Here is a 17069-nt window from a genome sequence, read left to right as displayed (position 1 = left end):
CCCAAAATAAAATTCCAGCATTTACAAAACAACCCATGATTCGTGACGTAACCGTCACAATGGAATCAAGATTAGAGAAAGAATTGGATAAAAATTTACACATGCTTAAAGTATGAATAGATTTCGATAAATAAAACTCGTCTCTTGTATCTGCAGGATAGTTCTTGCCAATAAAATATCATGAAAATAAACCATCAGTTGCCTAACGACGATTTTCTACGATGAAACCTGGTTACGAGTTTGTAAACAGCTGCTGCATGTGCTCAAGGGCCAACTGGTGAGGGTGGTGTTGTTAACATTTTAAAATTTGGTCTAATATCTGCACATCGACCCTGAACTAACGCTTAACTCCTTATCTGTCATTGCTAACATCAACGTAAAATGTTTGCTTTTGTCGAACAACATGACGTAATAGACTAAATGGCTGTGCCATGATTGGTGTTGATTTCAACAATTCAAGTTCTTGGTTCCTACCGCTTCGCCACATTTCGACGTTGAATCGCTTTGGTTTTCTGAATTCACAACAAGCTTCGGTTATGTCGCCCGATGTGATTAACTTTGTTGACGCCAGTTCGCTAAATAAATAGGTCGCCACGATAGCGCGGTAAGTGGCCAAGTGGACAACACTTCTAAATAAACATTAATTTTACTGTCATAATTGTCTTTCTAACAGGTAGTGCCTGAGGCGCTGCAACTAAACAAAGAAAATTTAACCGAATAGGAAAGTTAGTTAATCACGTGTTCTTCCATTTGTGCAGCGTGACAGATATTTGCCGCTTTTTCTGCACTCGAGCGATCGCTGACATTACACTGTAATGAAAAGTGGTATATTGTACCTTAACCTGTAAGGTTTGCCCACTTCCTTACAAAGTCTGTTTACTTGTGTATCTTAACAGTGAACTTTGATAGACTTGATAGACTTGATAGACTTGATAGACTTGATAGACTTGATAGACTTGATAGACGATAGATTCGATAGACGAGAATTCTATGTCGTACACAATTTTATATTACATTAATTGATATATTTATCACAACACTTTTAAATTGGCATCTCATCAAGTTATGCGTCCGCATGTTGAAAGTCGACATTTTACACCTGTTAATAAACTCTTTGAAAACTCGCAGTTGGGAGTTTGATGATCTCGATTTTGAATCGTAAGTTCAGCGAAGCTTTTCCAATATAAGTGAAATATCACTGAATTTAAAATGGAAAACTTTGACATTCGTACAACTAGCTTGGCCTGGTCGGTGTTGTCAGTCGTCCTACTGCTGCACTTACTCCGCCCTATCCGCTACAAATGAGCCCAATATCTTGAACCTCTTAGTAACGGGCGCTGCACAAAAATGCGCAAAGTCATGAATTTTTTTGCAAACGACACTGAACCGTTGAACTTTTGAAGCGAATCGCTGAATTTGCTGATTTGCAAAATTTTCATCCAAGAAATTCGTCACTTTCGTACGCAGTTGTCAAGCTGACGTCACAACGATTAGCACGCCATTGCAAGCCACAGTTGCAGCTGCGGTGAAATTTAGAAACGAGGCAAGCACATTGTTTAGAGGTGACGGTGGCGTCGTTAACGTGCTGCCGTCTGTTATGCTAAATACGCGGATAATTCTCACAAACGACGACAAGTTTTCAAAATAAAAGCAGGTTTTCTTTTTGTTCGTCAGATTTATTTCTAGACCTATCTGTGACTATAAATAACTTCTGGCTTATACTTATATTCTCGTCCTTCTTCAAATGCTTTTGTATCGAATTGTTTCTTTTTCTCCATTGACTGTGGCGAGCAAAAACAAAGATACTAACCTTGTCATAGATAAACACCAGGAAATACGTCACAAACAATCAGCGAACCGGAAGAATGGCAAAGACCGGAAACTTAAAACGTAAAAGGTGTAAACTATAAACCATGATGTTACAACGATGGAAAGTTGGCACGACCACTAAAACCAACATCGTCATCGCTCGCCAATCTCCTACGTACGTAACGTTGTCAACTATTTTCAAGCACAAAATAATTGTTGATGATGGCTTCAAATTTTTCAAAGTGTTATTAGTTTGGAACTTCGCCCCGCTTGATGTCGCTTGTGGGCTGTTTAGCGAACATTTCACAGAAAAATCAAAGATTATGTCCCAATGCATTTCAACTGTGTTTTATTTCTTCAAAATCTGACGTCTATCAAAGAGTAAGCATTGAACCGGTTCAGTATTGTGCTCGAAACATTGCCATGTTCATAGATACAACTTAATTGTACGAAGCAGCCATTCTGCCATCATATAAGAGCTAAAACCTCAAATTAAAATCAGTCCAATGTATTTACATTGTCGAAAGACACGGACATTCCTCAGACAAATGACATCTTATAATTAATGTCGTTTATATTTTTCTTGTTTTAGTCAAAAAACTATTTTCTCTACGTGATCACCCGGATGTAGGTTTATTAATTGATAAATAATTAATCCAACGTTTTTTTAATTTGAAATGAATTTCGGGTTTGGACATTACATACTTTATCATGACGTCACAATACTTTATCCAGCGAACACAAAGAGTTGTCCATCTTTATTTCGTAATGGTTATCGATAGCCAATAAATGGCATTAGAATTTGACTAAATTGAACACGTTAAATATTGGAAGTGAATTGTCTCCAAAATGATCCAACAGCAAAGTTTCTAAATGAGATCAAAAGTCTCCTTCAATTTCCACTTCCGAGATCGCAACTGGGAAGAGTTTTTGGAACAATCGAGTGCATCCCTCGCTGATCTTCGAGAAGATCGTGGGTCGCTTCTCGGGCGAGAGATGGACGAACAGGAAGTACATCGGCACTCCTGTGAGAAGCATCCCGCATCCAATCAAAGATTCTTTTGTGTCTTCGAAGAAAGGAACAATGACGAGGAAGAGACAAGCCAGGCAGAAGATGATGGGGAAGAAGAGACTGAACTTGAGTGGTCGAGGAAGGTTAGGCTGAGAAATTCGCAGATAAACCTGTCCGGCTATTGACAGACCAACCGTCAGCCAGTACATGAAACTGTAGTAGTTGATTAAATCGAAGATGTCCTCCACGCAGAGGAAGATGAGGGTTAGGAGTCCGGTGAGGATGAGACTTGGTGCGGGTGTGAACTGTTTCAGACTGACCATCGCAAAATAGTCAGGGAGGTGACCTTCCCTGGCGCCGACGAAGAAGAGTCGAGACGACCCCATAATTGACGAGTTCAGGCTACCGAACGTTGACGTGGCCACAGCAAAGGGAATAAGCCACTGTGCAACACCTAGTGTTCGGCTTGCGAATCCAACTGCTACAGCATCGGAAGCGATGATGTCAGCTGGAGTGAGGACAGCATAATATGCGACGTTTGTCAAAATGTAAATAACTGTACAAATGGGGAGAGAAACGTAAATGGCGAGCGGAAGATTCCGATAAGGATTTTGCAGCTCCTCCACCATGAAGTTAAGAGTATCCCATCCAGAGTATGCATAGAGACCACTGTACATTGCTATTGCGATATCACCAACATCTGATGTTGTGCCAGCCCATGGTTTGGATAATGACCCAGACCCTTTGCCGTTAAACAGAAACACAATTCCTGTTATGATTATGACAATTAGGGCAAACACTTTTGCATAAGCAAACACATCTTGTATTCTAGTCCCATATCGTACGTTCCAACAGTTCATGAACACGATTATGCAGATACAAGCTGCTGCCAACAGCCTAACAGCTACAAATGGTGGCTCGCAAGTTGGATAGAACGGTTGGATTAGATAAGTTGCAAATGTTATTGCCATCAAAGCCTTCGTAGTCGGTTCGATGATAAGCACCGATATCCAAAGTTGAACAAATCCAACAAGTGGACCGAAGGCTTCCAGAATGTAGGCATAGCTGGCACCTGATTTGACAATTGTTGTTCCAAGTTCTGCGTAGCATAAAGCACCAACGAGAGAAAAAACTCCACAGATCGACCAAATGATAAGACTGAGACCTGGTGAACCGCAACGTTCTTGGACTCCTTTGGGAGTTAAAAAAATTCCTGATCCAATAATGTTTCCCACGATCAAGGCAATTCCATTTGCGAGCGTGATATTTTTATTGAGGTTGACAGACTGCCGTGTTGTTGTCACATCTTCACTTGTAAGTTTTATGCCAGATGTTCCCATCGCTGATTAGCTTTTGAAGTTGACTTAAGTGATTTCTATGGGCTACCGATCTGTATTAAAACATTTCAGTGAAATAAGATGAGAAAATATCGCTTGTGAACTGATGACGTCATGTTGATAAACGGAAACAGAATATTATTTTCCAACTTAGTCTCATTATGACAAACACATTTTCTTTTTCGCATTTTTGTTTTTTTCTTTTTTTATCAACAAAAACAATGGTGTTTTGCCCAGCAATTGAATTACGATTTCTCTTGCATATGACAGTTATATAATTATCGAAGAAACATATCGATTCCACATTCAACCACAAAGGTAAATTCTATACATATAAATAATTTGTATTGCAGACCATTCATTACAAGGATTAAGAGTTGAAGAGCAATTATATTATGATAAATATTCAAACGTTTTGTGTCAACACAACAAACAGGAAACACGCAGTGTTCCCAGGCACCAGTTTATCGGTAGTGCATATCAGGCATGTGCTGAGTGAAACATGAATCCTAACATCACGCACAAATCTCAACATACGTGAGTCGAGATTACATGTTGAAAGTAAATTCCAACCAAAACACCAGTTTTAACTTTGATAAGCTGCAAACAATCACCAAGAAAATTCTGTCCATCAACGGAGCTATAGGAGTCCAGGGTTTGAAAATTAGGCCTATTTCGTGAATATCATGATATTGGTTTCTGCATAGCATGGTTTGAGACTAAGAACGAATGCTGCACTTTCACCTACAAATTACCGAGTTAATAGTTGGTTCTTCCATATAAGAAATGACCTAACTCTTTGTATTCGATGGGAATAGAAACTGCTGTTGTCCTATAGCATCAGTGCAAAGTGAAACATACGCAGCTACGCGCTTTTTTAATTTATGTTCAACAATCTCGTTGAAAATACGTTTAAGCAACAAACACATGAAACACTTCTTGCGGCTCTGCTTATCTTGTTTGTCAAAAACAACCGGTTCACAGAAGTCACGCGCTTTTAGTAATAAATTAAGCAGAATTCAGAAAAGGAAACGACGTCAGAAAAGGAAACGACGCCTTCTTCCACCTCGGTTTTACTCGAAGCATGTTTTCGTTGCTCTTCATGAGCTGTTCATTGCAATTTTTGTTAATCCACCGCTTTGACGTGACCGGGCCGAGTTATTTCTTTATTGACACGCGCAGCAGCATCATCACTGGCGTCGGCGTAAATGGCCATGGTTGTGTATTCAAGGGGGTGAGCCAACATGACAGCGTCCGCTAACACACGTTTGGGATCGTGGAAAACCTTCTCTGCATCAGATGTCCATGGAAATTTGCTTCGCTTGTGAAAGCGTTTCTGTAAAGATAAGTCAAGGGCGTGGCCGCCTCTGCCAGCTTGAGAACATGAGTGCTGTTATAGTTGATGAGTCCGAAATAAGACCGTAATTTGCGAAAAGTAGTAAAATCCTCAACAGCTTGATTTTATCGGGCAGTGGGGAAATTCCGCTTTCTGAGAGCAAACGACCAAAATAGCATACAGTGGTTTTACCAAAGATGTACTTCTTCGGGTTTATGATGAAGCCATATGTATTGAGTTTGTCAAAAATTATTTGCAAATGCTTCAGATGTTCATCTTCAGAGGCACTGAGGACGATAATATCATCCACGTAAACTTTAGCAAAAGATTCAGTGCCGGACAAGTAAGTGTCCACAAAATATTGGAAAACATTTGGTGCGAACTTAATGCCAAAAAACAACTTCTTGTAGAAAAATTGACCCAAGTTAGGGACTGTAAAAGATGCGATGAGGTATGAATCAGGGTGTAATTTCAATTTGAAGTGGGCACTTTTCAAGTCCAAGGTGGAAAAAGCCTTAGAGGGACCAATGCTCTGTAAAAGAACTCGTATGTGTGGAATCGGGTAAGCCAGTTGTTCACTAATGTGGTTGATCTTCGAGGTGTCTAAACAAGTCCTGAAATACGGGGAACCACCTCCCGGGGGAGGTTTCTTTCTAACGACCACAAGAGGGCTGGACCAGTGCATTATGATTCCCTGTTCCTCGGACCGGACCACCTCCTCACGAAACTACAGGAAATTATTATTTCAAATGTAGGAAGATAGAGAATCAGATCTAACGACATAAATGAATCATCACAATGCACCATGTTTTGCGTCACAATGCATAAGTCCCAATGATAGTACGGATGGTGCCAATTAATACTTTTCATAAAACAAAAACTTGACCAAAGACGAACAAACTAATTAAAATACTTTAAGGGCTGCTAAATCTTTTAAAAAGTTTTGTAAATCCGTGGCTAATAAGAAATTTTGTAACCTTGAATACGTGGCATCGTTATAATTTCACATTATCCTTGTTTGGATCCAGCAATTATAGCCTGGTTTTAAATGTTTCTTGCTACGATTGTCTTGAAGGTAAATTTACAAATAAGAACTAGTTCATGGTTGCTAAAAATAAATAAATCACAAAAACGACTAAATTTTGCTCCAAAAAATTAAAATATCTATACTTGCCGTTGCCCTTTGGCGCCACCTTGAAGCTTCACAAATTATCACAAGCAGCCTGCTACGACAAATCCTGGTATAGCCTAAGTCAGGGGTCGGCAACCTGCGGCTCCGGAGCCGCATGCGGCTCTTTCATCGTTCTGATGCGGCTCTTATTAATTTTATTGCTACAGTAGAAACAAACAGAAGAACACTCGCGTCTTTATCTCACTGAGCACATTATAGTAATCACATTAATTAAATCACAATAATTAAATCTTACTGAATTAACTGCTTTTATAAATGCGACACATGACAGTTTTGTTACAGAGTGTCGTTTTCGTTTTATTGTGAAAATAGCTTTGCGGCTCCCAGTGATTTTTATTTTGTGGAATATCGGTTAAAATGGCTCTTTAAGTGCAAAAGGTTGCCGACCCCTGGCCTAAGTAATAAATTAACACGTAGACCAACTTATTGGTAGCAATTGGAGAAATACATGATATTTTAATATATGTGTTATAATAATTGCCTTTTTTGTAGCAATTGATACGCACAAAATACAAATAGATCAAACATAGAAAAAAGATTTTACCTTTAAATTACAAAAAGCGACGACATTCAATTACTTTGAGCTCAAAGCATCTAAATCCGATCAAAAATCAAGCACAAAATATTTCACTCAGTAACAGCAGATGAGGGTGACGGTGACGTAGACCTAAGGATCAAATGCAACGAGCACAAAAAACAAAAGTGTACATATTTGTACAGATCTAGGTGTGACACTTGTCTTGGGTCGATATGATTTAAAGAAAGTTCAAGCAAACGCAGAAATGACGTCACAAATTCATTTCAACCTAAACTTCTATTGATATTTAAATAGATCACCACAAATATTATGTTTCATGCATTTCAAATTTCAGTCAACAAAAAACCATGAAATTCATCTAAATAACAGTGGATGATGTCAAAATGGACTTATTTATCATAATTCTGGTTTTAGCAAATGGCTCATATTTACAACAACATCTCATAAATGATAAAAGTTTTACGACAGTCTGTGTATTGCCATCGTTATTTCGTGATAGTTATGATAGCCAATAAATATCACTAGAATTTAACTAAATTGAAGTTGTTAAATATTGGAAGTGAATTGTCTCCAAAATGATCGAACAGCAAAGTTTCTAACATGTAACGTTTTTAACACAATAGCGAAAGAACATGATCATTATGAGGTCATACTGGCCGCTATAAACCTGATAAAGTTATTTCAGGTCTTCAAGCTCCGTATGCAATGCTTTGTATTAATTTATGTCGGTTGCACAAAATATTTGCGCAATGTTAATGCGTTTGATTGCGGTTGGGGCGAATATTTATTACTTGTCTGTTCTCATGTTCTCTGCCTTTTGTGTAATTTTAATCTAATATCCATTCTTATGCCTTTATCATAATCTTGTTATAATGTTAGCAATCCAGTGTATCTAGAAAGATTTCCATCATGCTGTGACTCGTTTAATCGCCCGACTTTGCCTGGTCTTTGATGTCACTGCAACTTGCTAAACTTTTTGAATCAAAGTTTATATGAACCTTAGGAATATTTCTTCTGTCACATGCATTGGTCGTTGTAGGTTCCATTTTGTATACTATATAACATTTAAATTGTGTGGAACGACTTTAATTTTTTTTCACTTCTCTGTTTTTGTTGAAAGAACTGTGAGTTGAATGTTGTCATGTTGGCAGCTGTTCAAAGAATCAAAATTTGTGTCGTTTCAACCTCGGCCTCAACCGACCCAGAATCAAATTTCATGACGTTGCACTAACTCGAATCAGACAAAGTTTTGCATTCGCTGTAGCGAAGTGACCACGAGGTCTTGACCAGGGCTTTGGAGCAGGCGTAAATGTTAAATTGCACCAGCTCCGGAGCTCTCTTTTATCTTAAATTGCTCCAGCTCCGGAGCTCATTGATACCACTGCTCCGGCTCCATACGTCAAAAACTGAGGTTTAAGGATGAACGCTCAACTTGGAATATCTAGCTCAATGCGTCAGTCAGTAGTCAGTACCATCGGTTGCAGCTATGAACATGTGACTGCTCTGCTGTCAAATCCCCCGCAACGTGGTTAGTTAGAAAAGGTGGCGCTAAAGAGGCAACAATTCTTAATTTTGTGAAAGGTTGCTTTTAAATTATGTGAATTCAACCTATAATAGTAGCATAGCATCTTATGAAATACATCGGAGCCGGAGCTATTTTTCAAACAACTGGCTCCAGCTCCATTGAATTTCACGTAGAGCTCCAGCTCCGTTGAAAATGCTCTGCCGCTATACCAGCCATCGTCATCGCTGCCATCGTCATCCATCAGCCATCGTCATCGCTGCAGTAAAGCTTATGATGACTGTGTATACGGCGTTTCAAAATCGTTATATACATGAATTGCAAAAATAACAGTAACCGGCGTTTCAAAAGTGTACACTGTGGTGTAGATTGGAGCTAATGTGCGTATAAATATGAGAATAAATTTCATAGGTCGTTACAGTCGACGTCATCACGCCGCCTAACAAATCTACCTCGGGTAGCCTAATTAGCAGCGATTTTATTCAGGTGGCGTCAAACACAAAAAATGCCATAAAATCTTTGTTTGTTTTATTATACAGTAAATTTACCAAAAGTATAGCCTAATTACTGGAAAAATCCTCCGTGGGGCTCTATGAAAATTTGCATGTCAATTTAGTACGCTTTGAACTACCATTCCACAAAAATGTCATCAAAAAACCATGACTCAAACTTTTTTTTATAGAGGCGCAAAATAAACACTAGAATTTTTGGTCTAAAAAAACAATTTTCGCTACTTTTATGCTAATTTTTAGCATAATTCTGCACGCGACCTGGGACATTGAAGCACAACAACTGCTAGGTTAATTTCAAGGCTAGAAAACAACACCAACCATGCTGCATTCTGATTGGTCTAAACATGTTTTTTAAAGCCCTACGTAGGACGTACAACAAATTCATAAAGATGTTAGTTTAGGTGTTTGACGCCTCCTTAACTGGCCTACCTACGCAAGCAGCAATACAACAAAGTTGAATGATAACGAGTCCCATCAATCATTTATCCAACTAAGAGAAATGTAGCGGTGTGGTTTGTTGGAAATATTTATCTTTCTGAGATGAAAATAGATTTCGGCTTTCACATTAGCAACCATATTCCTGTTCCTTATCATATCAGCCTCTGTTCGTTTACAAATGCAATGCACATAAAATTGAAGAAGGATTTATAACGCAGAATGTGGACTTATGCAGCCTACCCGGAAATTTATGATGTGTATTAACAATCCCGTCTCGGGTAAACCTAAAATTAGACGGATGATTTATTAAGAGGCTTCTAATTTATCACCAAGATGTTTTTCACTCTATTTGGCGAGAAACCCCCGTATGGCGTGTCCTTGACTGTATGACCTTGCGTTAATAGCAGGACATAAAGTTTGCAGTGTTTGTAAATATTTGTCTAGTATGAAAGCCGACCTACCGTAGTATGAATAAGATGAGACTTTTTCTTGTCAAAGCATATTTGTTCGTCGCCTTCAATTGTTACCTTGCCCTTAAAAACACATGTTACCTAAAAACACATGCGCATTAAAAGGCTTAGCTTGTGCAGATAGGATGTATAAATATGTTTTGGTCATCTAGCTCGTAGCGTTAGTAGGAACTGTGCTGAAAAATCAAGATTGCGATTAGCTTCGTAATTAGTGAAGGCTGTGATTGGAAATGTTGGATAAGAAATTATAAATGACATATAAATTATATCTCATGAGAATCTAATTTTAATCTAACCTAAGAATATCTAAGAATCTTATTTTTTCCGAGACTAATATTCTTTTTCCCAACTGGGGCCGTTTAAAATATGTACATATGGCGCTCAACGCTTAAAATGGCAATCATGCGTGCGGCAAAAAAAATTGGGAAACAACCTTTTAGTTGAGAATAAAAATCTTCCTTAAATCAAAATATCACTATAATATTAAAAATTTTGCACTAAAAAAACACCTGAAATGTAAAAATTTATACTTTCCAACATATAAGTGCATTAGTTGTTATATTTATTGCAAAATTATAAAAAAACGAGATAACGTGAAATAGGTTCATCATGAAATACGTCACGAAAACATATAGCTCTGTGAAAATACTTTCTCTGTAATATGTGAAATTTGATGTCTATTATTTATATTAATGGGCACAAATTGTAGCTTGTTTGTTTTTCTGCCGAACATTTTATTATGTGACCAGAAAACCATATGTTCCACAACATATGTTGCCTATGTAAAAACATGTTCTAAAAGAATGGAACATATGGTTTTCGGTAGGCAGTTATTTGGGATCGATAAGCAATTTCACTCTCATCAAAATATTGAATAAATTGCAAAATAGATAATCAAAATATTAAAAATGTAATAGCCAGTGCTTTTGTTAATAATTAAATTGGTCAACGGCGCAATATAATCATGTTTTGTAGCTATGAGTGCTCTCTAAACTTTAGAGTCTAAAGCAAACAAGTTAAGATTTTATCCTTAACTCTTCCAGCTAACATTCGTTATTCACTTCTTTAATTTTATATCAATCATTAACTGATGTTCTTGCGAAGTCAACAAACAGGTCATCGCAGACGCTTCCTTGCAGACAAGAAATGCAGATCACGACGTTTAAAACATATCTTACACTTAATTTTAACTTAATCTGGGCAACTTACTTCCCGACAGAAAAAGGAGCATTTTTTAAATAAGGTTTCGTTGTCGTTAAAACTTCTCCGTTAACTGGTTTTTTATTTTTTTTCCTTACAGTATTTTCTTACAGAACTTAAGAGATTAGCTTAGCGAGCGTCGATTCGATTATTAGATCACAATGAAACGGGCACAAATAGTGAAACCATACGAACCATTGGTTGTCGATACTGTTGCAATTCCCGAACCTCCCCCAAAAGGTGTAGTTGTGAAGGTAAGTTTGGTAAATCAGAAAATTGATCAATCATTTTACTTTCGCCGTAAACCTATTATATAATCATTAGCATTTTGATGTGTGTTATTTTGTACTTGAAATTGTCGGACATTTAACAACAAAAACTTAAAGTTATGGTCGACCAATATAAGAGTGAAGTTCGGGTTCGATTAAGAACACTTAACAACGGAGCCGGATGCTCGGCACGTCTTTGACTTCAAATTAAATCTGAATATGTTAAATATTTAGACATCATATAGCGGAGTCTGTCATACCGACCTACATCAATGGGACAATGAAATCAGCGAAGGATCAAATCTGGTCCAGTTCATCGACAACCCAGATTACAAGTTACCCGTGGTGCCAGGCCATGAAATGTCAGGAATAGTTCATTCAGTCGGCAGTCAACAAGATCAAGGTCATCCATTTAAAACATTTTTTCATTGCAAGTCTAAATCTTTGATTTTAATGTCAGTTTTTTGTTTTTTTATCTGTGGTATGTCAACGTCATGAAATTTGAAATCTTGCGCAAATTTTGTTTTATAGTTTTTTATGAGCTCCCTTTTTATGAGTTATAAGATAAAGATATTATGAGCTCCCAACAACATGCGTCAAAAATACGTAGCATTTTTACGTAACTGAAATTCCCAATTACGTCCAACTTCGTGTCAACCTCACTAACATATTTGTAATTGGCTCCTCCATGCTTAGGTGGAATATTTAAACCTAGTTTTGTTAGTTAGTGTCTGAATCCAGATACAAATACTAAAGCAAGGGCGCTTTGCTGATAAAGATATGTTGACTGTATGACAGGGGACGACCCGTTGAAGGTTGGAGACCGAGTTGCGTTGTACCCCTGGATAGGATGCGGCAAATGTGGCTTCTGTAACAATGGAGATAGCAATATTTGTGCCAAAAATTTGTGGCTTGGCTTCATGCTTCCTGGCGGGTAAGAAATTTGGAGGCGGTTTATTTAATTCGTATTGGAATAAATCATAACAGAAAATTTGTTGTACCTTTTCTTTGTCAGCTTTGTATGTGCTGCTCAGTGGTTAAAGCTACAGATTCGCAATTTTGCAAACTGGTATTTTTAACAATTAATGCCGTTTGAAAGTAAAGAGCTGCCTTGGCGACGGTTTTCTCTGAATCTTTTTCGCGATATTCACTCTTAACACGGAACACACGTCTCTCTTGCAGCAAGACATCTCGAAAGAAAAATGAACAAAATTTGCAATCGTATGTTCCAGATATGCCAGCTACATTATAGTTCCGGAGAGTAAGTTTGCGGTGAAGCTCCCAGATTCAATTCCGCTAGATGTCGCTTGCATGTTTTCCTGTTCAGGTCTTACCACTTACAGCGCTGTGGTAACTGCAAGGCCAGCGGTGGAAAAAGCAATTGTGCGAAAAGGTGAAAAAATTCCTGACATTCATTCACCTTTGGCTTATTTTTAACAAACAATGTGCGTTCCGATAAACTGGTTGCTATTATTGAATTAAAGCTTTAACATAAGATACAAGCGGGAAAACAAATTAATCTTAAACCTAACAACAGTTGTCAAAAAGAATACTGAAGAAAAAACACTTTCACACCATTCAGCGGTCACGCGGTTTGTGCAAAAGTAGATTTGTAAATATCCTAAAATATTATGCAACTCATGTTATTACATCACATAACTTCTGTCCACATTTCTTCATCTACCAGGAAAAGCAAATCTTCTGATAATTGGCGCTGGTGGGTTAGGACTTTGGAGCACCCAGATCGCCAAACATCTCTTCAAGGAGTCGACCGTCATCACTGTCGCTGACGTAAATGTGAGAATGATTTTTACATTGAAACATAAAACACGGCGCAATAGTTAAAAGCAGCTCACATTGCTGAGGTATTGCTTTCCTCTCTGCCATAGAAAATATTTCTACAACTCAACGGTTAATCTTTATAATGCTACCAGGTATGTTTAAGAGTTTCTGATCAAAAATGTTCTCTCAACGTTTCCAATATTACCTGACTGTAATCTGAAAATGATTGTGTCCGATAGATTTAAATCATTCTTTTGAAAACAGGAAGAAAAATTGAAGGTCGCCAGAGAACGAGGGGCGCATGAAACCGTCTGCTGGGATCCGTCGGTGTCCGACGGGAATGCAATTCAGGAAGCAATGAAAATTGGTGGTTATGACGCAATAATTGATTACGTCAACACAACTAAAACGACGAACCGAGCATTCCACTGCTTGGGAATGGTGAGATTCATAAGATTGATGCAAGTGTGTGTTTTACCATTTTCTACTCTGTTCTTATTAGTTGACTTTAATTAGATTACTTTCCGGAAAAATTGAATTGTTCATGCGTAAACGTTATAAGTAGGGCGATTATTTTTTGACCTAAAAATTGAAAATGTTGACAAATTTTGACATTAAAAAACTTTTTTTTGACAAATTTTGACGTATGAAAATTTTAAGTAGTTAAATTACCCATTATTGTACAAAAAGTTAAAATTTATTGTAGTAAAGAAGGGAAAAATATGAACACATACCTAGCCTATTCTGAAAAGGGAAATGAGCTAATTACAAATCACTGCCAAAAAAACTGCAACTAAAACGCAACAAAAACTGTTCAATACATTTGTCTAAACCAGTGTTTCCCAACCTCGACTCTTAGAGCCGCATGCGGTACCAAGCTAGCCTTCTTGCGGCTCTCATTTGCACCCCTGAAAAGCCCTCAAAAAATTAAAAAAAACTATTTATAATAATTAGGGCGATTAATTTTTGACTTGTCAGTTGGAGTTGGAGTCAAGTTGGACATTAAATTGATTTGTGTTATTTTTCTTGTTAGTATTGCTATTCGTTGGTACATGCTTTCATGCTTTAAAATTTTCGTTCTAATTACTTGAGTGTTTTCATGCGGCTCCATACGTACTCTGAAGTTTGAAATTCGGCCCCGACACCAAAAAAGGTTGGGAACCACTGGTCTAAACTAAAGATACATGAAGTATCTAAAGCAAAACCGAAGCAAGAGCTGATTCACAATAAGTAGACACAGGGCCATTTACAACAGTATAAAGTAGGCTGCATGGTGTACAATGTAAAATGACAAGTTCACTGACAGTGCAACCTCTACGACACCACGACAATGCAGTTTGTAAGCAATTTTGACTTGGTAAAAAATTTTGACTTTTTAAACAATTTTGACAACTTTTGACCTAACGCTGTAAATTTGACAAATTTTTGACTTGTTTTGACAAGTCAAAAAATAATCGCCCTAGTTATAAGATATCTACACCGCTAGTGATAAGTTTCTTAAAAATGTCAGAATTAGTCTATTACGGACAGGTGGAGTTATTTTTAATCTCTGTAAACTACAGCTAGACCGTTGCTGTGTTGCAGCTTAACCAATTTCACTGTATAACGCGCACAGCTCATTACCGCCTTAGCAGTGTGAGTCGGTCAAATTACTTTGGGTGTAACTTGGGAGCGCAGACGAACACAATCGCCTCATATGGTGACGTCTACGTGACTAGAACACGTAGCCTGCTTGTCTCATCTCTCTCCCAGTCATAATCAAGAACTCTCTCTCTCTCTCTCTCTCTCCCTCTCTCTCTCTCTCTCTCTTTACACAACCAGTCGGGAATTCCCGCAGCCAACTGTTGACGACCTTGTCCTTCATAGAAGCGGGAAGTGTTAGCAAGTCGCTACTGCTTTGCTAGGTCCCAAAGTCTACGATGAATTAACCACATACAATACAACCAACGCAGTAACCATAATGTTTGTTCTCGCCGAGATATTTGCTTCGATACAACTTTCACAAGTCAAATGCAAAAATATTTCGCAAAAATATTGACGTCACTTTACGTTTAATCAACTTGTGTGACGCTTCATCTTAGACAAGCGCCAAAAAGCCTGTAAGAGCAGCTTAGAAGGCCACTTGTCAAGATCAATTCACATAAAAGGCGCTGATACAAGCGTGTTTGATCTGACTTATATTTTAATCATTTAGTTATAATTACGCTTGCATAGACATCTTGCAACGACTTTACAAACACTTTTCCAGGGCGGCTTACTGGTGATGGTGGGATTATTTGGCGGACAAGCCCAGTATTCGCTGCCAAAGATGGTGTTTTGTGGAAAGGGCGTCCAAGGCGTGATCGTTGGGACATTGCAGTCGATGAAGGACATGATTAAACTAGTGGCAGACGAGAAGGTTCGCGGACTGTGTATTTGATAATCTTGATTCGTTTGCTCCTTGAGAAAAGCCGATGCTGTTTTTGTTTTTAATCACTGACCAACTGCGTGTTGAATGTGGTGTGAGTGCAAATTAAAATTACGAACAACGCCGGATTCATCTATAAAGCTAAATCTTAGTGGCCACACAACTCCAATAATCATCGGAAGATTTAGGCTTTGAAATCGTTTTTCTTCGTGTGGTATCGCAACATGTATAAAAGAAGATGTTGTTTGCAAATCAACATGTTGACAATTATTAGCTTGTTAACATCTGTAATCGGACATCGCTTTGAGTCTTGATATTTCGTTTCTTCTTTCCTTGACAGTTGATTTCACCGCCAATGAAGTATTTGAAGCTTGAGGACGTCACAGAGACCCTGAAGATTCTCAGGGAAGGGAAAATGACCGGACGTGGTGTCATCGATTTCAATCTATAAGGAAATGTTTTTAGCAAAGATTTACGTTTTGTAACACGTCAAGTAATTTCAAGAACTTAATCTAAAAGCTGAAAATTGTAGTTACCGTAATTACTTGTGTAAATTCAGTTTGTGTCGAACGTCGTTTGCTATTGCGGACGTGAGAAATAAAGTGCCTATATGCTCAGTCTTGTAAGGCGTAGAGCTTAGGCTGCAAATGTAAATCATGGGCTGTATTTTTGCTAATGAAGTAGCAATTATAACTGGCGGACTTCATTCATAACACCAGGAAAAGTCTAGGGTCTTAAATGAAACGGGACAGTTATTAGTTGGCCATTCCAGTGACGTGACTACCATTGTTTCATCAGAAAATTTTTTTGTTCAAAACTATTTTTCCAGTGCCTAGTTGGCCTAACTTGGAAAGTAATGACATATAAGCCTAAATCTTTGAATCCGATGATTGCGAAGCTTGGCCCATCTCCGGCCAGTAAGGATTGACATTAATTTGGTGAGGCATCATTTTTTTGGTTTAAGTTTTCCCATTGTAAGTTCACACGAAATTTGACGGCTGCAGTATTAGAAATGTGACTGTTAATGAAAAGTTCGCGAGTAGCGCTTTTATTCTATCCTGCTGATATTTTTTTGCACACTCTAATTAATTCAATCTGAAATCCATTTCAACTTTCCCTAAGTTATATTTATACACTACAAAAACATGAAATATACTTTTACCGGTATTTCTAAGGTCATGGCAACCGTACGTCAAAATCGTTTCTTAGTTATTTGCTTGTAGCCTATCTAGTTAGTCTTATCTG

General features: G+C 37.9%; 1 protein-coding gene and 1 pseudogene across 1 annotated transcript; one reads left to right on the top strand and one right to left on the bottom strand.

Moving 5' to 3' along the window:
• Positions 1 to 2238: 2238 nt before the first annotated feature.
• On the bottom strand, positions 2239 to 4189 carry LOC143449254 (Y+L amino acid transporter 2 pseudogene; annotated as a pseudogene).
• A 7278-nt stretch (positions 4190 to 11467) lies between these two features.
• Positions 11468 to 16478, top strand: LOC143450697 (alcohol dehydrogenase 1-like). Its single transcript, XM_076951344.1, has 8 exons — positions 11468 to 11620; positions 11870 to 12038; positions 12434 to 12569; positions 12868 to 13028; positions 13323 to 13432; positions 13682 to 13858; positions 15666 to 15815; positions 16165 to 16478. The coding sequence occupies exons 1-8, from the start codon at positions 11528 to 11530 to the stop codon at positions 16273 to 16275; spliced, it is 1107 nt and encodes a 368-aa protein (XP_076807459.1). The 5' UTR covers positions 11468 to 11527; the 3' UTR covers positions 16276 to 16478.
• Positions 16479 to 17069: the final 591 nt, after the last annotated feature.

The sequence above is a fragment of the Clavelina lepadiformis genome, chromosome 3, assembly GCF_947623445.1.
Source record: "Clavelina lepadiformis chromosome 3, kaClaLepa1.1, whole genome shotgun sequence".
Classification (NCBI taxonomy): domain Eukaryota; kingdom Metazoa; phylum Chordata; class Ascidiacea; order Aplousobranchia; family Clavelinidae; genus Clavelina; species Clavelina lepadiformis.
The sequence above is the reverse complement of the archived record's forward strand: the minus strand, read 5'-3'. Positions and strand labels throughout refer to the sequence as shown.

Excerpts from the sequence above, each read along its gene's own strand:
- LOC143450697 (XM_076951344.1), top strand. The coding sequence starts at position 11,528 with ATGAAACGGGCACAAATAGTGAAACCATACGAACCATTGGTTGTCGAT. Across the intron at positions 12,570-12,867 it reads GGCTTCATGCTTCCTGGCGG|ATATGCCAGCTACATTATAG; the intron begins GTAAGAAATTTG and ends CGTATGTTCCAG. Across the intron at positions 13,029-13,322 it reads AAAAGCAATTGTGCGAAAAG|GAAAAGCAAATCTTCTGATA; the intron begins GTGAAAAAATTC and ends TTCATCTACCAG.